Consider the following 24,506-nt stretch of genomic DNA (forward strand, 5'->3'; position numbering starts at 1 on the left):
CCCCCCCCTTCCCTCCTCACCCCATTCAACGGCACAATCAGGCTCAGCAGGGGCTCCAGTCTCCAGTCATTACAGCCAGTTAATTCTAAACTCATTAACAATGGAGCCATAACAATAGTGCGCACAGAGGCAGAAGGTGTGGGTGGACTGTCTTCATGCAGGAGGGGGAGAAAAGAAACGCAGGATTTTTCATAATCAACTGTCAGTCATTTGCTAAGATAAAGGCTTCTTTAAGTCAGTGCAGGGGACAGAAGCCCACAGTTGCAATTTAATTAGCATTTTGCTGGAGTTTTACAAAAGAAACATAAGTATGCAGTGTCATGACTATGGAGGATTGGCTCCATGAATATGTTTAAATTGAATGAATGTGAATGAATGTATTTCTACAAAAGACAGAAGAGAGAGCTGAATTAAAGCTCTGACATATTCATTGAAAGTCAGGATTTCTCCGTCTCTCTGGTCTCCTGGTTGAATGAGGAATAAAAAGGCAAAAAAAAAATTTGGATGAATATTAACCAGTCTTCACCGTACTGGGAGGAAATCCCACTGACTTTTCATGCCCTCCAGGAATTTTTCCAGCAATTCACACTTTGTTTAGCTTTGGTGATTTTTTTTTTTTTTTTCAATTACCATAAGTTAAAAAGACATTTTTCTTTTTTTTTTTTTTTTACCATTTAAAAATTCAAATAAAATCTTCAGAGCACGTCAGCTTCCTGGATGTGACAGAGGATATCCTGCTTCAGCTGCAGAGCTGCCACGCAGCCCCGAGCACAAAAAGAGCCGACACCACTTTGACAAGGTGTGCACAGTTTGCTCCAGGCGCGAGGTGTGAGCGAGACAAATCTGAATATTGATTGAGGCCTTTTAATCCACCTCGCCGCCTATTGATATGTCAATCATCCTGCTACATCTAGTAAAGCGTATCAGTCCCGCGAGCAGAACAGTGGCCCAAGGACACCTCTCTTTTCTGTCGTGTTTTAATTGCTGTTGGCACCGCACGCCGCGACTCATGGTAATGAGTTAATGAAGTCATTGAGATTTAGTGAGCAGCCACAGGCTACAAACTTCCTGCCGAGAATAGTGCATCACTGAATATGGCTTTATTAACATTTCAGAAAAGTGCCACCAGTCACATCGGCTGCACTGATCACAGCAATTGTGATTAATTTTGTTGCCTGCCGGATCAGACCGGGGGGAGCAAGGTGGGGAAGAGGTTTATGGCGCCATATGTAGGCTTTTTAATATTTCATCATGATTGGATCTCACAGGGAAGTAAATCCTTTTCTCTTTGTGCTATTCTTTATTTTTCACCACACACACACACACACACACACACACACACACACACACACACTATAGATGTAAAAACTCCTCACTCCCCTCAGAAGTTTCCGTGTCTTTATTGTTCTGCGGCGCTGAGTCAAAGTAGATTTAGTGTCGCTTTAGCCGTGCTAGCAGCTAGCTCCGGGGATTGGTGACGTCAGTCTGTCGAGTCCCTGACTTTTCTTCTAACGCCGCACTCACGTTGACATTTGTGGTTTTTTCCTCAACAATGAAATGTGGTTGAGACATTCATATCCTTCCTCTAGCGCCATCGTCAGGTCGACATTTCAGAACTGATGCCTCTCCCATCAGCTTTAGCTTTACTTTGTGTTTAATGCTAATTAAGCTAATGTTGCCACGTGAAGACACTGAACTAAGATGGAGGACATAAACATTACACCTGCTTAACAATAGCAAGCTAGCATTATCATTATGAGCATGTTAGCATGCTGATGTTAGCATCAAGTGCAGCCTCACAAGAAAATAAAAGACCACTTAATTTAATAGCCTGTGACTCTTTAAATTATTTAAATTAATTACTGTAATAATTGTTTGCATAAGTATTTGGTGATCAGCTGGTGTTGGTTTTACTGCTCATATAATAAGATCACCTGTGCGTAGTCAACAGACTGTGGTATGAATATAAGTCTGTGGAGAAGGTCCAGCCTTTAGTGAGTCAGTTAAATAAATCATTAACAAACACAAAGAGTATAAAAGCTGAGAATTAGAGAGACTCTGCCTCCGACAACGGTTGTCAGGTGCGTCACCAGTCGCAGCTTCAAGGTAAAGAACAAAGACAAACAACTCCTGTCACAAGATGGAGACTGTTTGGTCAAAGCCTGACGTGGAAGCTTCAACAGTATAATGTAGTTTCTGCAAAAACTTTATTTATTCGACATGAATCAGATCATGAAATTCAGCAATCGCATAAAGCTGGGGGATGATTTTGTATGTTTTCCTCAGATAAGGTTTTGGTCACGGAAGTTCTGACTGTGCTCCAGATATCAATATCAGATATCAGATATCAGATATCAATAACAGATGGGGCTGAGTGACAGTGAATTCTGATGAAAAATGATGATGATGTGAGTTTTATTGGTCTTGTACCAAACAAACATGTTTCCTTTACACCTGGAGAATACGATTTGTGGGCTGAGGCGCCACAACGCTTCATTTCTGGCAGCACTATCTTTACTTTCTTTACCGTCCACTCCCACTTGTTTGTAATTTGTAATTTGGATCATTTCCCTCCCAGATGAATGTAGAGGCCGCATTTATAACGACTCTGGCACCTGCTACATCAACAAACAGGGTTAGCCCACAGAGCTAGCTGATGGTTTGCGTGAACACGGTGGCCTGCGATGGAGTCAAATCCGGGTCTGAATTATTGCCTCAGTCCGCCCCCGCCTTCCTTCGTGCAACATTTAGTTTTAATTATCATCCATTTCAATTCAAATCGAGTTTGCTGTATTCTCTCCTGAGCAGAGAAACTTTGTTGAAGAACTGTGACTCATTCCAAAACAAAAGTAGAAGGAGGCTTTGAGGAAATGAATTCAGACTTTACGTCAGGTTTGATGTCAGGTAATTGGTTAAAGCGTCTGTTGAGCGATCAGCGAGCTACGTGACAGACTGAGGAAGGGCGAGTCTCAGTCGGAGGCAGGGGAGGTGTCTGACGGAGCCTTCCTCTGATCTAATTAAGCGGTAACCCTCACTGAGAGAAAAACACAACGAGCCGAGAGGAAAATCTATAGAATTCATTTCCAGAGACGCAGCGGCAATTTGTTCCAAAGTAACAAATACTGCATTCGTTAGATCTCCAAAAACATAACTCATCTCCTGAATTTGTTATGGAGGTGAAAGACACCTCTTGACATTGTTGGTTATTCTGCTGAAGTCTGTCCGTCCTCTGCTCTTTCCACTTCAGCTCTGCCTTGATGTTTTCGCCTCTCGGCTTTGATTTACTCCTGAACTTGCAAATGTGCGGCAGCTTGTGCAAATATGTTTTTTTTTGGAAACCTGTTGAGGCTGCATGATGGAGAGGAGGGCAGGAAGAGGCCAGCCTGCAGATTTGAGCCAGGACTCCTGTGGTGTGAATTTACATCTGCACAGCCAAAACCTGCAGCGCAAACACTTTCAAATATCCCAGATTTCTAAAGAGGAGCGGGAGATCTCTGAATGCAAAAGCGCCAGGAGGACGGGTCGGCGGCGGAGGACGCCCGTGTGGCTTTTGTTTGGGGGTGAAACTCATCAAACTCCCTGACAAACAGTTAACGGGTGGTGTGCAAGCAAGCCTCCGCCATAACTCTGTTGATATCATGTGGGGAAACAAATTGAAAGATGAGTGAAGTGGAAAATGGCTGTTAGTATATTGTAACTCTGTATAAACTGGTGAAGCATTGTAATTATGCACCAGAGCCGAGCATGAAATGTTTACCCAGGGAAAACGGCGGCAGAGAGGCGCAACGTGAACACGTCAATATATGAAATACAATGGGTGTGTGCGTGTTTAATTATTACATTCTGCAGCTCCGAAGCCAACGTGCTCCCTCTGCCTTTGACAAAGCGTCATATTTCATGTTGGCATGCATTTCAGTCAAATGAGAGCGAGTCAGGTTGATAGATCGAGGGTCTGTGGAGATGATGCATTTCCCCTGTGATTGCTTTCATAGCCATTACTCACTGCACAGGGTGATTAGTAGGCAGGCGGCTGACACCTCTGCCTGCGCCTGTGCGACGGAGCCGTCTCATAGGAGGGTCCGGTTACCTCCGCCACAACACTGATCTTTGATTGCCGGGCTCAATCAATGGGCCAAAATAATGGATTATGTGCGTTCCTATCAATCAGGCTGCCGGGGGAAGGAAGTGGTGAAGGACAGACGGCAGCCGAGCTATTTACGAAAAGAAGCTGGATGACTTTTAGAAATATCACTCAAATTCTGCCTCCTGGATGTCATTGTGTTACCTGTCAGAGGTATTTTGGGAGGAATACGTCCTTGGCCAGTCTCTGCATGTGTAAAGAGAGAGGGCGGCGGTGACAGAGTGTCAGCTCGACCCTTTAACTGAGGGAACAACCGCTGACGTAAAGCCTGTGTTTAGGCCATCAGGGCGTCACTAACACATACAGAGCATTCACAAAGCCCTTTTCTACACTCAGTATCCCCATGACAACAAAGCTACGTTTTGAGCAGCACACAACAAAAGAGAAATTTATCCAAAATTCAACCTATTTTATCTTTTGAACCATTTTTACAAGCTTTAATCTCCTCACGCCTCGACCGCTGCAGCAGCCTCTTCACCTCAACCACAGACCTCACAAACAAATCCTCAGCTCCAGACTTTGAACAGGATCCAGGAGAAGTGACCACATCACACCTGGTGATTTTTAGATCCTGCTGTTGACTTTTAAAGCTTTTCACGGCCTCTCTGCACGCTTTATATCTGACCTGTCATGAAGCAGCTCATAGCCTTAGATCAGAGGTCTGTTAGTTGTTCCTGAGGGAAATCTAAAAGCCAGAGAAATTATCTCTAGAGACCAAAACAGTTTTTGTACCAGGCTGTAAACATGTTTATTTCTGCTGTAAAGTTGGACATTTTAACGTGGGAGTCTATGGGGACTGACTCGCTGTTGGAGCCAGACTCTAGTGGCCATTAGAGGAACTGCAGCTTCTGGTTCTTCACTGTTGATGCTTAATTTTTCAGTATTTGTAACCTTGGTAACCACTTATAAAGCAAATCATTGACTACTTATAACCCCCCTAAAAAGGTCGACTTATTAAGAGGTGGTGCTTAAGACTAATTTAACTAAAAATATCAACTAAACGGCATAATGCAAACTCCAACATAACAAGAAATTAAAAAAACAAAGCATTCAGTGGTTAATTATAAAAAGCTTTTCTGATGCAGCTTTAATGTCCTTGTATATGGACAAATATATCCGCCCCAGTTAAACTGCAGTCAAATTCAATTAGAACAAATTGGAGTACATTAGTGATGCTCTGTTAAATTATCAGGAGGGAGCACACACATAAGATCAGTTTTTCTTTTATATAAATATATCCTTCAGATGAACCACCAGGCAAATGTGTGGCCTGTCAAACTGAGAAGGTTCATAGGGATGGAAAATGACAATTCCTCAATTAGTGTTCTAAAAATAGAAAAAAAGATGGCTGCCCCGGGGTTACTGCGTTGGACGAGCTCGGTCTCCGGCTCAGCCACAATGCCCTCAGCAACAGGCCGTGCCCTTGCTTCGGTCCCATTGCTCCAGTGGCAAAACAAGCAATTTAGACATTAAGCCTTTCACATAACCCTAATTGTGCATTAATCACTATCAAACTGCATTCAGTGTCACAACAATACACGCTGTGGATTTGCAGATCATCTTTTCAGGCCTTTAATTAAAAGCAAGACGGTCGAACATCAGCACAACCGTGGCGCCACCAGGGTCTGCGGAATCAGTCATAGCTAAAAGGCTAATGAGCTAGCTAAAAGGCTTGAAGTCAACGAGCTGCCAGCACTGGAGATATCATCCTCTGGAAACACTTTACATTTTTTACTATATTTCCCAGGGGGCTTTGTGGCAGCTGCATGGCTGATTCCTCCTGGTTTAATTTAATATCTCCGTGCTTCTCCAGATTGCTGCGTCTGCCCGATAAACCACCGTGGTCCAGAGAGAGAGAGAGAGAGAGAGAGAGAGAGAGAGAGAGAGAGAGAGAGAGAGAGAGATGGGGATGGAAGAATGAGAAGTTAGATGGAGTTTGGGCTAAAATGTGGTCCAACTGTGGTCCAGAGGACGGAACTGAGTGGTTTCAAATCCCAGCGCTGCTCAGGTGGGTTTGAGCGCTCAGAAGTAATTCTTGAGATAATTCAATTTAACTTCCAGCGAACAAATATTAACTCACTCTCCGGTAAACATTAAATCCTCTCAGAACAGCTGATTCCTCGTGATGAAGAGACCTAACACTAATTACCAGAGATTACTAATTAATATCGGAGGTGATTAATAATGTAAAAGTCACTTCATGCCTGTATCGTTTCCTAAACTCACCTCTGGGCACAAAGGGAAAGAATTGCTCTGTCTTCCAGGAGGGTGGGCTCAGCGACCATGTGACCACCCTCGCCCTGGGAATGAAGACAGGCATGAATTTTATTACCTCTCCCCAGATGGACTGCAAAAGAGTTCTGGGCTGTTTAGACCGAACCTGATGCAGTATTGATGGCGCTGGTCCTCTGGCACAGACGGTGCTCAGAGTAGACGGATCAATGCCACATCAAGGGAATAGAGGCAGTTTAGTGAAGGGAGCACAAATGAAGCACATCTACTTTGTGTGGTTTACAATGGACAGAAACTGTACACGCTGGGTTACAGCGTGAAGCCTCAGTGGACCGTGTGTTACCAGGAGAACAGAAACGGCCTCCATGACGACGCTGCCGAGCGGACACGACGGAGGGTTCCTCTTTACATCCGAAACCAGTCACAACGTGTGACATCAGCACCGCGCCGTCGTCTTCACTATTATAATTAAGACTTAGCAAGCAAACGTGGGCTTGGGCAGCAGAGTGTTGCAGCATGGATACAGGAACAGTTTTTACACTAACACCTCGAGTGCTTCGCTGTCAGCCTTCACGCTTCATTGCCGGCGGCTGCAGGAGTCAACTCTCTCTCTGCAGGGTCCTTTTGTGCTTCTCCACCATCAGCTACCTCGGAGGAAACAGTGGCTGGCTCTCACATTAATTTTTACCTAAATGGAGTTTAAATTCAGTGGAGGATTTTCCATTAGATGATTTAATTGTAAATACAGATTTAGACTCCAAAATAAGACAAAAGTGCCCTTAAGTGATTGGAGCCCCGTGGTGAAGCTACAACCACTAACAGGATTTTGTTTTAATTCTGGCATTTAATGGGTCTGGTGCTGCCAGACCAGATGAAATCCTGAAGCCATTTTGCAGCAAAAACATATTTTTAAAGATGAGTAAGAAAATGTGATTAAATGTAAATTGGCGCTAGCTAATAGCTACATAGTTCTCATTATTTCAAGACTGATGCCGGGAATACACGTGCGTGCCAAAAACCCAAAAACTACAGTTGGAGGTTACAGTTGGTTTCACGTACGTGTCACCCGTTACCCGTTAACATGGGCGCCAAAATGAAAACCAAGATGTTCCGCAGCCGCCACGCACTCGCCACCATTCAGTGTGTTCGAGGCCTGATAATCCACCTTTTTTGGCTTGACCACAACAGCGGAGCCCTATGATTGTCTCTGACTGACTGAGTGATCATATATCCACCATTGTTCAGCCGAATGACACGAGTTAGTTAGAGTTCCCCCATTGGCCATTGCTCTTTCAAAATGATTTCAATCAGGGGGCGTTCACAGCTGCAGTGTTGCCAACTCAGCGCATGAGTTTGTTTTTGGCTGGACCGCAGCAGCTGAGCAGAGCCTTTATTTACCTCAGCTTATGAAAATAACAGATCATTATGTCTCATAAACTATGAAAAATCTTGTCTCTCTAACACAAGACGTGGCCAGTTTTGTGTCGCTACCCAAGGAGGCACAACAAAGCTATAATTGCTAACGGTTTAGCTGGCTACAATGCAACACAACCCCTTTAACGAATCTACATAAATCCATTTTTTCATAGTAACCCATAGACATAATAACCCCATTCGTTAAAGAACTGATACAGGCCTGTCAGCCAATAAGACACCAGTATTTTCCTGTAAACCCTGCCTGATTGGTTTTGCAATTGAAGATAAAAATCAACAAAACGTTTTAGTGACGTTCAGTTACATAGTGACAAACCACTGAAAGCTACAGCCCTGAATGCCGAGACCAGGCGACGCCCACTATCTGGACTATCATATAGAATAATGTAAAAGATGTTTAAATTAAAATTTGACCCCAGCAGGAAAAATGCCTGTTAGACTATTTTGATCAAATATCCACACAAGTATAATACAGTATATTGATTTCTTAGTAAAATGACTTCCAGTTTCAGTGCAGCTGTGATATAAAATTGTGCATCTTGCTGTTGTGTAGTAGTTCACGGTTTACAGCTCCAGCCACACACTGACCATGACATTGTATTTCCAGTCTGAAGCTGAGAGAAACATCCTTGTCTTGCCTGTAACGCTGTGCAGCGTTCCTCGGGGACTTAGAGTTGTGTGCAAAATAAAACAGACCAGCCACTACACAACATCTCCAAAGGAAGGGGGAGCGAGGGACTGAATTTCTTATGTTTTTTACGCCGGCATATGGATGTTTCAATTCTGCCATATGCGCCTGAGGGGAATTCTCCCTTGAGCTAGCTCTTCCTCTTTCTTCTGCCCCTCCTCAGGGATCTCTGGCCCCCTCCACCACCGCTCCCGTCATCCCAGCCATGCTAGCTGGGAGCCTTCTCTCCGCTGCGTCCTCCCCTGGCTTCTGTCACCAACCGCTGTCTGAGCGTCTCAGCTGAGTCCCTATCTCCCTGCAGCTCCTGCTAACTCTGCAGCGCACTGTGCCAAATGTGAGGTAATTAAGACACAGAAAACTCCTCCACTCAGTTGGGAAGAGGATTGAAAAGCTCATATCTGTCAGAAGTGGCAGCATGCAGCTAATTTTGGCTGATTTGAAAGCGCTCCGAGGGGGTGCCAATTACTATGTGCATATACTATAGGCAGCAGCGTGTGAGTCATGTGACGGGGATGCATAGGGATAGTTTGAGGGATGGAAAAATGTTTTTTGCATCTTGATGATGTATCTCCTCTGACAGAACCACCAGTCCACTACATGCTAACTACAGTGTTTATTAAACATCAGATAGGAGCCAGTTGTGATATTTAACCTCAGATAAGATTAAAGTTTCTCCCGGACAACAGCGACATGAAAAGTCGGTGTCAGGAGGATTTCCTGTAGTTCTGAGGGAAAGGTTGTATTTTCTTTTCTCGAATGTTGAAGATATTTAAAGAATTCTCTCTATAGAAAATATTTTTAAATTTTTAAATTTTAAATATGTTATATTATATATTATATCTTAACAGGGCTTTTATTGCTGTGCTGCAGTAGGTGTATTGTCTCATTTCCTGTTGCTGGTGTTTCTGTTGTTTACATGCTATTCAGATCTGCTAGCTTCTTTAGCAGTTAGCGACGACTTGTCACTATCCTGCTCTCTCTCTCTGTGCTCGGTGTGTCTTATGTTTAGTTATTCCTCTGCCTCCTTTAGTAATAATGATACATGGAATGAAAGAAGTTTATTTGCTGTAATGGAGGCGAGGCTCAGTGTATTGGAAGCACTCCTCCCCTTCCCTGCTGTTTTTTTTTTGGTGTCCTTTTTTTACCTTTTGAGAAAGCCATTGATCTCCATTCATTTATTTGCTGTATGAAAATCATTTAGCCTTCAAATCATGAATATATTTCTGTGAGTCTGTAAATAATATTTTTCATACAATTTTTTCATCTTTACATTCCTAAAGAAAAGTCTGGACTCTAAACTTGACAACGCAACTGGCTAAATTTACTGCAAACTTGATGTTGACTGTGATTGGTTACACAACTTAAGCAGCAGTGAACGCCGAGACTGTAATAACTGAAAGCCACTGGTCGCTTGGAACAGCTGCCATTGGCTTCCATTCAATTTCTATGAAAAATATGTTCAAATTTTTAAATCAGCGTCAACAAACTACGACACGTTACCTCCTCAACCCCACGAGTCAGTCAGAGCCCACTCACACTGTGCAGATAAATGCTGTTTAAACCCCAGAAAACATGATTTTAGATTCTAGTGGAAATCCCGAGGTTTTCATAAACATCAAATACGTCTATAAACAATATTTATGATACTGTAAAACAGATTTTAAAGATTTTAACAACCTAAGGGGAAATAAAAACAGGAAAAGCAGATGTTGAAGGGTTAAGTATATATGATTTGTAGTACATGGGCCATAACTACCGGTATGGTCCTTTAATGTGCACTGTAATGTCAGTACATAGCACCTCACTGGTTGCGTCATGCATGGACCTGTTCCGGTTGATTCATAATGAAGTAGTGTGAGTGACTCCCCCTCCTGTGTTTTCACACCCGTATCATATTCCCTCCAAGCCTCTCGAGGCGGGGGGTTAACAGGCTGGCTCGATATATGTGAACACCTCCCTCCATCTGACACACTCCCTTCCCCAACCCCTAATGGCCCCGGGGGGAAACTTCATTATTTATCGCCATTGAAGAGGCCTTTCAATTATAATACCTCCGCCCCCCCCTTTGTCTATTACCCCACAGTCTGGGCTGGTAGATTGAATATCTGTAGCCTCTATCAGCCATGATTCCAGCATGTGAAAAGTTCACACGACCTGCACCGCCACCAGTGTGAAGGCAATTTGCCTCCCTGGTCAGGAAAGTGGCGAGGAACGCCGCGACGTAATGTGCTGCGGGGGAATGGAGTCAGTGACGGCTCGGAGAGGTGGTCGCGGCTGCAGTCGAGGAGCCGATCCTCTCAGGACGTCGGGTCTCTAACGCCGAGTTTGACAAGGTGTTGATCCCGCCTCTTTCCGGCTCGGGGAACACCACCTGCTTTATGGAGCGGCGGAGAGACTCGGCGTGTTGTTAAATGTACTGGAGAGATGATGATGAAAAGGTTTGGTCGGCCCAGTTCAGCGAACTGGATCATCACTGTGCTGATTCATGATGGTTTGTCATGAGTGAACGTGAGATTAGCAGCTCAGTAAACAATGTGAAGTGATGATTATTGATTATCACAGACACAGGATCCATTTATCAGCCTCCATAATAAAATGAAAGACCAGGGGCCAGATGCATAAATGATGCGTACACACAAAAACCATGCGCACGCCATTTCCCGCACATAAACGGGTCTTTATAAACACAGACTGTGTCTCCTCACACTTTCCTTTGACTGTGTGACACGTTTTCCAAGTTACAGTGAAAATAATAAAATGAGCCGAGAGACGTAATTCAACATAAAATAATCACGGAGCTTCATTCATAGTCTGACGTCACCCACAGGTTTCTGAAGCTCAGAGTGAGCTGCTCCACTGTTGCCACCTTGGCAGTGTCTGACTCCAAGCTGAGACTTTGGTGCATGCCTCATCGTGGCAGGTGTACGCTCACACACCTGTCACTAAAAGAGGCCACGCCCTCAATTCTACATAACTCTAAGCCTAAATAAAATGTAAACAGGTGAGTTATATAAAAAGTATATGTCTGTATAGTTAGACTCTAGTGGCTTCATTTTTCAGCCCTGGAGGTTGGTGCTTGTCATCAGTACAAATTTTACAAATTCATAAATGTTTCCTTTGACATCCTTATTATTTATTTTGAGTCATTCTGTGATACTATTTTAATATTTACTAATTGAGTCTGTGGAGCCTCGTTAAGACTCTCTGGTCCCAATAAATGAAGCTCAGAGTGAAACAGGACTTTACATTAGAGTGACTGTACTAAAGTAAATGATGCATGTTTTTCACAGTCAGTGAAATTCTTCTTTCTTCACTGCGTCTGATCACTTTTTATGCAAGCTCATTGATTAAGGGAAAGTCTTTATCAATTTATGGCTAATTGTGGGAGTGGAAATGAGGATTTATAAAGAGGAAACATACGAACGCACGGATTTATGATTCTGATAAAAAGAGTGAGTATGAATATTTCTGGTTTTGTGTGTAGACATAGTTTTAGTCGTGAATCTACAGAGTTTGACGCATCTGCCCCCTGGGCTGCTCGGAGGGGGGGGGGGGGGGGGGGGGGGGGCATTTTTAAATGTGAAGCTGTATTAAAAACGCCGGCAGACCGACTAACTCTTTAACATTTGTCCAGAATCGATGAGGAAAACAAGAAGGAACGACAGAGCAAATTAACACCAGACTGGAAACACGCGTTCCCCTTTGCCTTTTCAATTTTTCATACGCTGGAAACAGATTTGGAGATGGATCCCAACCCAGAGCTGATAAATTTTAATTTGATCCCTCCCATGCATCAGTATTTGCACAATGCAACCGGCAGTCATAGCCGGTGTGCTCGGAATGGCAAGTCTGCATTCAGATTCTGCACAGAATACAACCCCCACCTCACCCCCACCCCCACCCTCCCCACCAGCACCCCTCCTCACATACGACAAAAGGCAATCATTCCATTTGTTTTCCCACACAATGGCCTCTGGATAATAGTAATACGGGGGTGGGGGTGGACGGATGGAGGAGGGGAAAAAAAAAGCGACCAAGTTATCTTCCTCTCCCAGTCTCTGTCTCTTCATTATGAATAATAGATTACAGATGAGAGCGGGAGTTTGCCTTGCAGGGAGGTGGATATAAAGCGGCTTGAGGTCAACGCTGCAGAGCCGGGATCAGTCTTCAGCAGGGCCTGTGTGAGAAGTATCCTCAGAACACCCTCAGCATGACTATTTATAACAGCTGTTTTATCACTCAAAACGACTCGGTGAAGGACGCCACAGTCAATACACAATGTCAGGCTCCTCGATATGATAAACAGCTCGGCCCGGCTGTTTCTGCTTCTTCCCTCGCTAAATATTTGGTAACCCCCGCGCGCCGGCGTCTCTGCTGTTGTTGTTGTTGCACTCAACACATTTCATCCCTCCTGTTCCAGGCTCGGCTGCCTTGTGTAAAAGTCCCAGTTGGTGGGCGGCGACAACGCCTGATTACCAGGTTAGAGGTATTCAGAGGAAACAAAACGCCAAACAACTGCCCCTGTGTAATGTAATAAATGTAATCAGGGCTGAGAGGCATTTTAAACAGGGAGGCTTGAAAGAAAAAGGCTGTTTGATTCAAAGGCTCAACACTGTCCTTTTAGCAGTGGATTAACAGCTCTCAGATCTGCGCCCGTGTCTTTAATGAGAGAGGGTGTTCACTGCTCACGTTCGGTCATAAAAAATCTATTAAAACTAAACATTGGATTCAATTCCCATCGTGCGCGCTGTGAGGCAGAAGAAGAAGAAGAAGAAGAAGAAGAGGGGAAAAAGTGTGGATAAGCTTTATATTCAAAGAGTGGGATTGGACCCAAAACACAATTCGACTGCTCGTGCCAACCGCTTTTCATCTGCCGACGCGTTCGCCAGGGAGGCGAGGCCGTCCACCGGGACGGATATTTGGGGCAAAGGTCACAAGTTCATTTTATTTCAGAGCAGGGCCATGGCATTTTAAGTCATCTTATCTTGGATGGACTTGCAGAAGAGAGAGGGGGGGTGGGGGGTGGAGGTGGTGGAGGTGTGGATTTAAAGCCGTTAAATGTTCTTTTCATCAGGGAGTTGCTCCCTGGGGAAGAGCTGGAGGACAGGACTCCACTTTAAAGGATGATAAATACTCCCCCTGTAAAGATTCATTAACGTTACTCTTGTTTAATTTGACTCTAAAGAAAAGTCTTATTAAACAACTGGAGGAGGGTTTAATATATTATACTTTCATTAAACATATATAAAACTCCTGAGCTTGCTAAATAAACTCGAGCCGTGGAAGCAATCCGCAGATGTGATGCTTCAGCACATGGCGGACTCCAGATTCATCAGGCGTGCTGCCTCCACTCCGCTTTATTTGTGCACAGGACCCCGTTGATCAAAGATGATGAATAACGAATCTAAAGGAGGAAAATTAGCATGAAAAAGTCCTTGCATTCCAACTGATGCATAAAATATCTGCACTTACTTTAATGAGCGGCGATAAAAAAAGAAAAGTTGCGGTGGGCAGCGGCGTGATTGATGCGGCACATTAAGAGTTCGCTCCCGTGCCCGAGCAAACATCACAGCAGCCTTGTCAGCCCATTGTCCCCCGACTACCTGCCTGCGAGGACTCTCTATCTCTTCTCCTGCCATTTTTACCTGCCAAACTCCTGCTCTCAAAATCCCCTCTCTCGCTCCGCTCGCTCAGATATTCCGTCTGCTCTACATTTCTTGCATATTCCCTTCTCGCCGTTCCTCTCCGAGATAAAAGCCTCCCCTCTCGTCCCTGCAGCACACCTCGCTGCCAGACAAATAGCTCCGCTTGTTTCAAAGTGGCCACAACAGAAGGACAACGATAAGAGAGCTGTCTCCCAACTGTCATTTCCTCTGTCTGCCCCCGCATCTCACATCGCTGTAATTGACTGCAGTGTATCTGGAAGTGCTATTGTTCCTCAGGATACCCCAGAGTCTTGTCAGGAATCGTAGGGTGGCTTGTCATTCACTGACCTCGACATATTTTGCGCTCTGGTGGTATTTTGAAAGAATGCTACAAGGTGTTTTCTCGCATGTGTTAATTTCTCAATAACAAGCGGCAGTCATTAATTCAGTCCTTGGCTAAAGGACGGCGAGGATCGCTCTGTGAGTTGTGTAAATGAGGGAGAAGAAAAACTGCGGTTAAGTCTCTGGAGTGTGGCTGAAAGGCTCAGCGAGTCGCTCCTCTCTGGTGCCGCTGCAGCTCAAAGTGAATGATAAAACAGTCGCTCTCTCTTCCTTTACCTGCCGGCATCCAGTTTACCTCTCGCCGAGCGGCACATTCAGAGGAGGGAGCTCCAGAGACGAGGTGCAGGATAGAGATGTCTGATCACCTCCCTGTATTGTATGTAAGAGAAATCGCTCTTGATCTCTCTCTCTCTCTCTGCTAATGAGTGCCGCCGCCCCGGCCCTCCGCCTTCCCCGGGACCTTATTAACACTTTCTTAATGGTTATTCTGCATAGTGCTTAGCCAGCAGGTCAGCCGTGCCAGCTCCCCTGAACCTGAACATCGGTCCGTGCGAGCAGGTACGCTGCGTCCAATAGGAGCGCGCTGTCAATCAAACGGAGCAACCGAGCGAGACGGGAGCAGCCTGGCTGGATTTTCAGCCCCTAAAACTGATTTGGGGCCACAGATTGGTCCCTGCAGTGGGACCAGCTTTCAGAGTGTTTAAAGAGGAAGTTCTGTCAGAGAAGGAAGAAAGAAACGTCTGGCCGCAGAGCAGCCAGTGATGTGGAGACTGTTTCCTTCTGACTTTTGAAGGACTGTTATGACGTGTAAGGTGACAGTCACATGATCCAAGCAGTGGGAGGTTACATCTACTTTAAAACAGTGAGACTGATGAGACGTGTCAGATTCAGTCACTATTCCTGATAGAAAAGGGAGAATACGGTACAGAAACATTTATATATGTTCTGATTAAATGTAATGATGCTCAACATCCTCAAATGTCAAAATAATTATAACAGAAACAAATTCAGGTTTTGAATAAAGACTTAATGGATTTATTCAGATGTTGAAAGCCACATGTGAAGATCTCATTAGTTTCTATTGATGGAACCAGGATGATGGAGTCAGAGAAATGCCAATAAATAAAAGAACAAGAAAATAAATGTGGAAATGTAAAAAGTTTTAGCACAAACAGTTTGTACCACGTCATCAGGGGCGCTGTCCGATCCAACAGACCGGATACAGAAAGGTTACAAACAATATAATCTTAATCTGCTGGTCCTTTACCAAACAAACATATTTCCTTTACGTCTGGAGAACACGATCAGGGCTTCTCTGTAGCATCACAATGCTAACGATGCTAACAATACACGACAATGTGACACACAGTTGATACATTTACTTTTATCAACAAAAAAACTGCAGCTTGATAGATTTCAGTGGGAGTTCATGCATAGAGCCAGGAGTTAGCATTATGTAGCTTTAGCTTAGTAGCACTAGCTCTAGTTCAACTACCTCCATCGGCTCTGCTGCTGCTCTGCTCTCGTCTGGTTGGACTTCACAGATGTTTGACGTGACGTCTCACAGAGCCGCCGACTGACTGAACGTTACACACTTTGATTTGCTGGAAAATGTGAGTTTCGCATCAGAGATTTCATTTTCCGTCTGTGGCTCGGTGATGATGATGGTGATGATGGTGATGATGATGGTGGCGGTGATGATGTGTCGGAGTTGATTCGCAGCCTCCGTATGAATCAGTTCCTGTCTGAGCGTGTCTTTCCTTGTGTACCTTAAACAACACCAAAGGTTTTTTTTTTTTTTCACGGGCGGATGTTTTCATCTTCTGCCTCATCAGCCTGGAGTGTTGATTACATGGGCTGGAAATGATGATACTGCCTGTGGGCTTGTTGTTCCACGGCATCTGATTCATTGGGAGGAACAGGAGATGACTGTTTCACAATCAGAGGGAAGAAGTGAAACGCAGAGAGGGGCTTTTTATACCCTGTCATCTCGCTCTTCACAAAAGGTAAACAAAGAGGCCGAATTAGAGGCGAACAGCTGTCGGTGCGTAACAGCAGAGCCCAATGATCGGTGCACGCTTTGTTAGATTCTCTTTCCCTCGACAGGCCCGACGCTCTCAGAGCCGCTCCGTCGTACTGTACAACTCGCTTCACCAGGAGCACGCCAATTAGTGGCTCTTGCACTCGTTAATGTGCTGAAACTGTAAATAAAAGTTCTGCGATAGCATCCCCTCCACCCCCACCTCCCCACCCCCAACTAATTCAGCTGCTGCATCTCCATATCCACCATTTCCAGACACATCATATTCATAAAAACAATAATTGTCTGCCATGAAAACCAATTTGACTTCCTGCTCAGGGCAGAATTAAAAGTTGGAGCTTAGAAAGGTAATGAAGTACGGCACACGCTAAGTCAAGGATGGAGGCTTTGTCTGAAGTAATCACTTCTCCGGATGTTGTGGCTTGGCTGCGTTTCATATCAACAAGACTGACATATGGAAAAATAATTAAAATGGACGCATTCAACCAATAACAGCTGGCGAGCTGCATTTTTAATACGCTATCAAATTTGCATGCTGGCTGTCAATCCACTCTCCTGTCTGAAGCGGGAAAGTCCAATCAATCGAGGTATTGCAGTCGTAATCCAGAGACATCAATGGACGGGTCCTCAATCCCTCAACACACACACACACACACACACACACACACACACACACACACTCTTCCTCCTCCACACACTCCAGCACAGAGGAAAATGTGTGGCAACGTGACAGTGATTTACAGTGCAGAGTTTTAGTCGGTGACAGTGAGTGAATAGGAAAGTACACTGCAGTTCCTCTGTGACAAGAACAATTAATATAAAGCTGCGATTGGCTGCAGGATGATGTGGTGTAGCGTTGCATCACCACTGCCAGCAAACAAGGCAAAGCCAAGTTGCTCCGGCTCCCTCTTATCTATCTTTTGAGATTATGTTTCCAGAGAACTTTTATACAATTACTGGCGACTCTGAAGCTTCAAACTGAGTTCTGCAGTTTTTACACCCAAGGCAGTGTAACAGTGCAGTCCCATCTGACAGCAGCACATACACACACAACAGATCAGTGAGCATCCTCATTAGTTTGGCTCAGTTTGACAGAAGCCTCAACCTCGCTGCCTCCTAATTTTGGACAAGAGGACAACAGGAAACACAGGAGCGAGGGAATGTGTGAGGCGGAACGTCGGTGTGGACAGATGGCTGAGGGGACAGGAGCAAGGTAAGCAGCTGTGCATGCTAAATAAAGTTTAGCATTACTAAAAGATTGTCACTCAGGGAGAACAGGAGGCTGGAGTTAAAAATAAACTGCAGGAATTTTGAAAAACAAAAAAGAACTTGTTTGTTTTCTGCAGGGAAAAATAAAGCATTCCTTCCACAATCCCAAAGCGAAGCCGTCTCTGCAGCGGCGTTTCTCCGCTGCTCAGACTAACTTGAGACTTTGAGCAAAGGGAGCTCATGCAGGGAACAGATGGACACCCACCCTCACACTACACCTGACGCCATTCAGCAGCAGAAGGATTCAGAGGGAGTCATGAAATTGTGAGAAATGAAATGTTCCGACACAGAAAAAGCTCCTCTCTGCTGGAGGTTCAACCGCCGGGACAGAAAATGTCACGCGGCGCTTCTCGGTCTGAGGAGACATGAATGGTCTGCGAGCCGGCGTGACGCCGACCACAGAGACACCGTGATGTGTGTGAAAGGAGAGGAGGGCTCTCTGTCCACTTGTGGTTCCTGCTCTCCACCCGTTCAGTCATTCAGTCCAACCACAACAGAAGAGAGTCACAACTGTAAGAACATAATCACATAATCTAATAAACATCTGAAAACCATACGTGCTGATGTTTATCTGGTCACATATTGAATATCTGAACATGTGCCTTCATCACATGTAAATACATGTGAGTTTGTCACGTGATGCTGTTTGTGTTAAATCACTGATATATGAATGTATGAAATGTGACAGTGTTTCTGACGTCGATGTTTGTGAAATATAATGTGTGAAAATCACATATAACTGACATGAACGTTCACAAATCACAAGTAGCTGTAAGTCAATGTTTCCCATGTGTCTACAGAAGCCCTGAAGGGCCACGCGTGTTTTTTCTTATTTGAAAACAGGTGAAAAAAAAAAAAAAAGTGTGTGAGGGCAAGTGAAGAAAATCTGTTTTCACAGATGGAAAAATAAAAAATAGAAAAATGATCCTGGCAAAAAAAAACACCACCACATTGCCGCTCGGGGCCTCCATATGTTCCACATGTGATAAACATGTCAAATGTATTTCACATGGATTTAATTCACTTTTGCTTTTTTCCATCAGCGATTTCAGATGAACGTCCTCAACAATCATCAGCTGCCAGAATTCAATGTCAGTAAAAGATTTCTCTTTGAATGAGGATTACAGTATGTATTATATACAGTATGTATTATATACAGTATGTACTACGTATATACAGTATGTATTATATACTAATTGTCATTGTGCAGTCTTTTGCATTTGGATTAAAAATAACGGACATAAATAAGCCAAGAGATGAAAAGATCATCAACTACATTTATCAAAAAGGTTTTTCTAAAGATTTTATACTTGTCTATTTGTTTTCCAATAAATTGCTCAAACTGTTTCAGGCTGAAATCCTTCACTACGCTCCCTCATGGCTCAAACAGCTGATCTGTAAGTGAGTATATCAGTAAGTACAGGAAGTCTGTTCGTGAGCAGGAATACGGAAGTTCAACTGTGGCAAAGGAAAGAGCTGCACGACAACAAGATGAAGCAAACACTTCAACTGATCTTAGTTTTTTAGTGGCTAAAATCTGTTTTTTCTTCTTCTCCAAACAGGAAGTGCACTGAGCCAGACCTACAGCAGGTAAATCAAGTTAACCATTTCACAATATGGGGGGGGGCAATGTGTTGGTTTCTCAGTAAATCCTCCCTATAAAATTTTAAACTGATCCATTGACAAGACAGCATGAAGAGTGCATTTCCTTTTAGCTGCTTCACAATAAAAGCCTAGTTGTGTCCCGTTTTAGTGTGACCACACCACATGTAGTGCACATCTGGGACACAGCTAAAAACAATTCTGTGTGGCCTGGAGTTAGCCACAAGAAGTTCATGGTGAGTTCATGTTTGCTAAGAGGCGTTTCAGGAAATGTGAGGGCGAGAGGAAGCTGAGGGGAAGGTTGTGCACCGACAAGGTAAATGACACCAGAGTAACTCTGGAAGTTTGGATCGCAGCCGCTCGTGGCTGATGATGTTTGGAGTTCAGCACAGGGTTGTTTTGTACCCTGCCACACAGATGTGAAGCATCCAGCTGCTCTGACGCTCAGCAACAGCCCCTGACCTCACCTGTCCTCCCCAAGGGCTGCACCCACCACACACACACACACACACACACACACACACACACACACACACACACACACACACACACAGCTTGCCATATAATTAACGACCAAACACACTTTCCGTCTGTATAATTAAGCGCGGTAACAGGCGCCATGTTTATCTGAGCCAGAGGACGACAACATGACTCCTAAACCTCGTTCTGTCAAACATATACATTAAAATAAAAACAGCTGAGACGCAGCAAAGAAGAAAACATCTGTCCTCAGATGTTTTCTTCATGTGGAAAGAGAATTTTCCCACTGACTGATCCAGCATCGTTTCTCTCGGCCAGAGCAAACCAATCTGTGCAAACCTCTTGGAAAAATAACGAAGCTCGTGTGATTTAAATTCGAACTGCAGTTTACTTGCTGTTAACCTTAACGCGCCTCCACCTCGGCACGGCGAGCTCACGCCGGCCCACGGCTTCATCGCTCCGGACGCTGAAATCCATGCGCAGGGTTTTTTTTTTTTTTTGGATAGATTCAACCCCGGGTCAAGAGACCGGATCAAGTGATTTACTGACGATTTGTAAATCATTAAAGGAGGAAGATAAACGACTGTGTTGTCAGAAACACTCGGGACAGAGCGATTTATATCCTTCAATCAGTCGAGGAGAGAAGTCGTATATTATGCAGCTGAAACTGTTCTGCTTTTGTGCGTATGAAGAGCTTGTGAGAGAGTGTGAGAGAGAGCGGGGGAGGCTTGGTTAAACTGTTCATTTCCCTCTGCCACCCTGAAGTGATTGTTCTCCAGTGCAATGCTAAAGATAATACCAAGCAGCAACAACATCCAAACCAAACTTCACACCAGTATTTCATTGATTTTAGGATTCAAACCACAGTAATACCTGCCTCTGGGCAGCAGGCAGCTGAACAGAGCCACTGGAGGAGAAGAATACTGCTGAACAGGCTCTTGCACATGCTTCACATACTTCTTTTTTTTTTTTTTTGTCGTGCATCAGCAGACCTTCCCAATCTGTCACGTTTCATTTGTTGTTTTTGCAGCAGAGGAATCAAAGGCTGCAAGGAAACACAGATTAGACTGCACAGATGCCAAACGCTAAACCGTACCCCATGCTGCTGTTGTGACAGATATATCGTCTGTGATATTTGTACAGAGAGGAGGAAAAAACTATTTAAAAGAATCAGGCTTCATAAAACCTAATCATTTTTTTTCTCATTACTCATCTCTGGTGGAGATCATCAGCAGTGTGTTGTGTTTTTTTTCTCTGGCTGCATATGAACATCATTGTGAAGTAAGACCTCCTCTAGGGATGAAAACAAACGGAGCAAAAAGCGAAGAGAAAAACAGCTAATTTCATGTAAACAAATACAACGGTTCCTCATTAGAAACGAGAGCGAAGAGAAGCTTCCAGCTCCTGCAGCTTCACGCACTTGGAGACAAAGTCGTGACGCCGCGTCGCAGCCGAAGCTGAGCAGCACGTAAATCTGAACAGCATTTATTAAAGCGAGGACAGGTCACATCAGCTGCTGTAATTAGGATAATGAAGAAGAAACACACGTACAGAGAAAACAGCAGCAGTGGAAGCACCTTACAGTTACATGGTTTTTACTGAGAGGGTCAGGAAGCAGGAGACGTCACAGGCACAAACACATTCAGTTAAACATCCGAAAGTAGAGTCAGGTGAAGGAGGCGGCCTCGCAACCCCCACGAGGTAACACACACACACACACACACACACACACACACACACACACACAGGGACTGATTTGTGGAGCCAAAATGGATGGGAATAAATCACCGGAGCTCGGCAAACATGGCTGCATACTAATCAGTGTATTACCCATGGGAAAGCTCTGGTCCCCGACTAATGGCTGTGTGTGTGTGTGTGTGTGTGTGTGTGTGTGTGTGTGCGTGCGTGCTGTGGATATGTTCGCGCCGGCGTTGGCCATCAGCTGGGCTCCGTGTGAATTGTTTAGGAGGGAAATTGAATGTGGAAACTTTTCACCTCCATTCTGTGTGCTGTTGTTTATCACAGGTGTCACAACATCGGAGCGTTTGAGTTCAGCAGGTGAACAGGGAAGAAGAGCTGATTCAATCTCCTGTGTGACAAAAGAGGAGAAAGAAAGAAGAAAGAAAAGCTTCTCTACCTTTCTGATGGCCTCGACCCAGAGTCACAAAGCCAGAGGAGATGAAGTTGTGAAGGTCGGCTCCTCCGCTGCTCCGCACGCTCTCCTTCCCATAGTGGAGACCTGGACACACACACACACACACACACACACACACACACACACACACACAGATGCACACAGTGTTAGTTTACTCTGATCAGTTTAGCATTAGCAACATTAGCTGCATTAGCAACACAGCTGAAACAGCGTTTAATTTTTTAAAGATAAACCAGAGAAAAAAAAAAAAATTCTCTTCCGTGGCTCTAGAGGAGATTTGCCAAGTCTGAGGTGACGCCCCTGATGATGTCATAGTGATGTCATCACAGTCAACAAGATTACTGTAAACCAGGGCTGAACGATGTGCAAAGAAAAAATCATACTGTGATTGCGATGATTCAGTTTTTTTTTTAAATTTCAATTTCACTGACAAATATATAAAAATGACGACGATGTGATTTTTGTACCAAACAAACATGTTTCCTTTACATCCGGAGAATATGATCTGAAGCACCACAACGCTGCGTTCATGTCTGTTGTTGTGACACAGTTCACCTTCATCACAGAGACTGCAGCTCGTATGATTTCTGACGATCCTCCATGTTTTAGTTTTTTGGGGGGAGACCTTCGTTCACTGATTGTTAAACCCACCGAGACAAACTTGTGATTTGTGACACCGGGCTGTATCAATAACATTTGACTTGACTAACAGTCACTTGGTGTATAAACGGTCAGAGGACAAGTCTGTCCGGTGGAGGACGGAGGACGGAGGACGGAGCAGCAGCTCCTCCTGCACATCTTCTGTTGGTGTGTTCAGTTTGTTGAGGGTCAGAGAAACGGAGCGCGGTTGTGGCGGTTAGCTTCACTGTAGCGCGATTTCTCAGTTTTGCAACTGCTCTATCAGAAGATATAAGTATTATTGATTATATCTGATTATTACTGATCAGTTTTGGCTTTATTCAACCTCTCTGACACATAGTCCTCCCCAACACCTGTAAGATAGTTATCTTAGCACAACCAGACCAACCAGCTAATTGTTAAAATGTTGAGGATTATTTTTCTGTAGCTTTCAGCTCCCCTCCCTGGGCTTCATCTGTGAGAGGTCGCAGGCCAGAAGCCGAGGGGATCACTGAGCTACGATAAAGTTACAGAATAGGAAACAGTGTTTGGGCTTTTCCATCGTGCTCTGGACGGCCTCTCGTGTCTTCTTCATGGTGTCAAACCCCCCCCCCCCCCCGTGGTGTCATTGTTGAGATGGTTGGAAAAGGTGGAAGAAAACATGGTGTGATGATCCTCTGAAAAAAAAAAAAGCAATATGTTCCCGCCACCAACACAGCGCTGCACTCTGAACTCAATCACAGCTCCCGCTCTCACGGCGGCACAGAGAATCTGCTGGGGTTATTTTCCCTCTCCATCAAACCAGCAGCTGTGGGAGTGTCACGCACACACGAGCTGTTGTTGTCTTCCTTCGTCACCTTTGTCATTGTTAGGCCCCTCCCCTCCCCTCCACGACCCACTGCGACAACCCTTGAATCTGAAAGACCCTTCACCCCCCCCCCCTTCTCTCTCCTCTCGCTCCCAGCTCATTAAGGTGAGGTAGCGTGAAGAGCTGCAGGGCGAAGGCTACACATTATGAATTTATCGTCCTTGATATAAAGAAATTCGTGACTTTCACTTCAACGTGCCACGGAGAGAGAGCGAGAGAGCGAGCGCCGGTGCTAGCTGCGCGCGCCGAGAATTCATATGGTGATACTTTTTTAATCAGACTTCTTCACTGGACACCTACACCTTCTGAATTAGCTATGAGAGTGGAAAAATGTGAATAATAAGATAATTATATGTTGAACCGGGCCGGCTGTGCTGCTGTGTGGCTGGCGTTGGGGAGGTTATCTGACTCCAAGGTCGATTAAGCTTTAACACAGCCAGGCTGAGGTAATTTACATGCTATACTGATTTTATAGCGTTATCAGATGCCGATCTGCTGGAGTGGACATGGAGCTGTGTACGCCGCCTCGATAAAGTCGTTCAGCTGGAGTTTGGCTTCGCGTATCTTCTTATCTTTTATCTTCAGTCTTTAGAGAGAAGAAGAAGAAAAAGAGCTTTTTAAATGCCAATCCTGCCAAATACATGTCTCCCCCCTCTCTTAGCCCCGCCCCTGCACGCTCAGGAAGCTCATGGTGCAGTGCAGCGTCCTGGTCCTCCACACCTGAAACCTCCTCACACATGCACACTGGGGGGGGGGGGCAAAGGTCCGGCTGTATAATAAGGGGCATTAATGAGATCTAGGGCAGAAGACAATTAGCCGGGGTCTCAGATGCTGAGCTTTAACACAGCTGCACTCAGGAGGAAGCTTCTATTAAACATGTTGGTGCAGTCAGCATAGAAGTGTTTCATGTTTTTAACATGTGGGGGGGGCGGTGGAGATTTTCTAGCTGCACATGTTAAGGATTAAATGGAGGGGGGGGGGGGTTTGTGGG

General features: G+C 44.7%; 1 protein-coding gene across 3 annotated transcripts in view; it reads right to left on the reverse strand.

Moving 5' to 3' along the window:
- Positions 1 to 24,506, reverse strand: part of LOC111660112 (protein shisa-6-like) — a 61,114-nt gene that overhangs the window by 29,662 nt on the left and 6,946 nt on the right. For all 3 annotated transcript variants that reach the window (XM_023413243.2, XM_023413245.2, XM_023413238.2), the window contains exon 4: positions 22,012 to 22,113. In XM_023413243.2, the coding sequence (XP_023269011.1) occupies positions 22,012 to 22,113 (102 nt within the window). The remainder of the gene's footprint in view (positions 1 to 22,011; positions 22,114 to 24,506) is intronic.

Source organism: Seriola lalandi, unplaced genomic scaffold (genome assembly GCF_002814215.2).
Source record: "Seriola lalandi dorsalis isolate HSWRI2012SDOR001 ecotype SW California unplaced genomic scaffold, Sedor1 jcf7180002054506, whole genome shotgun sequence".
In the NCBI taxonomy this organism is placed as follows: domain Eukaryota; kingdom Metazoa; phylum Chordata; class Actinopteri; order Carangiformes; family Carangidae; genus Seriola; species Seriola lalandi.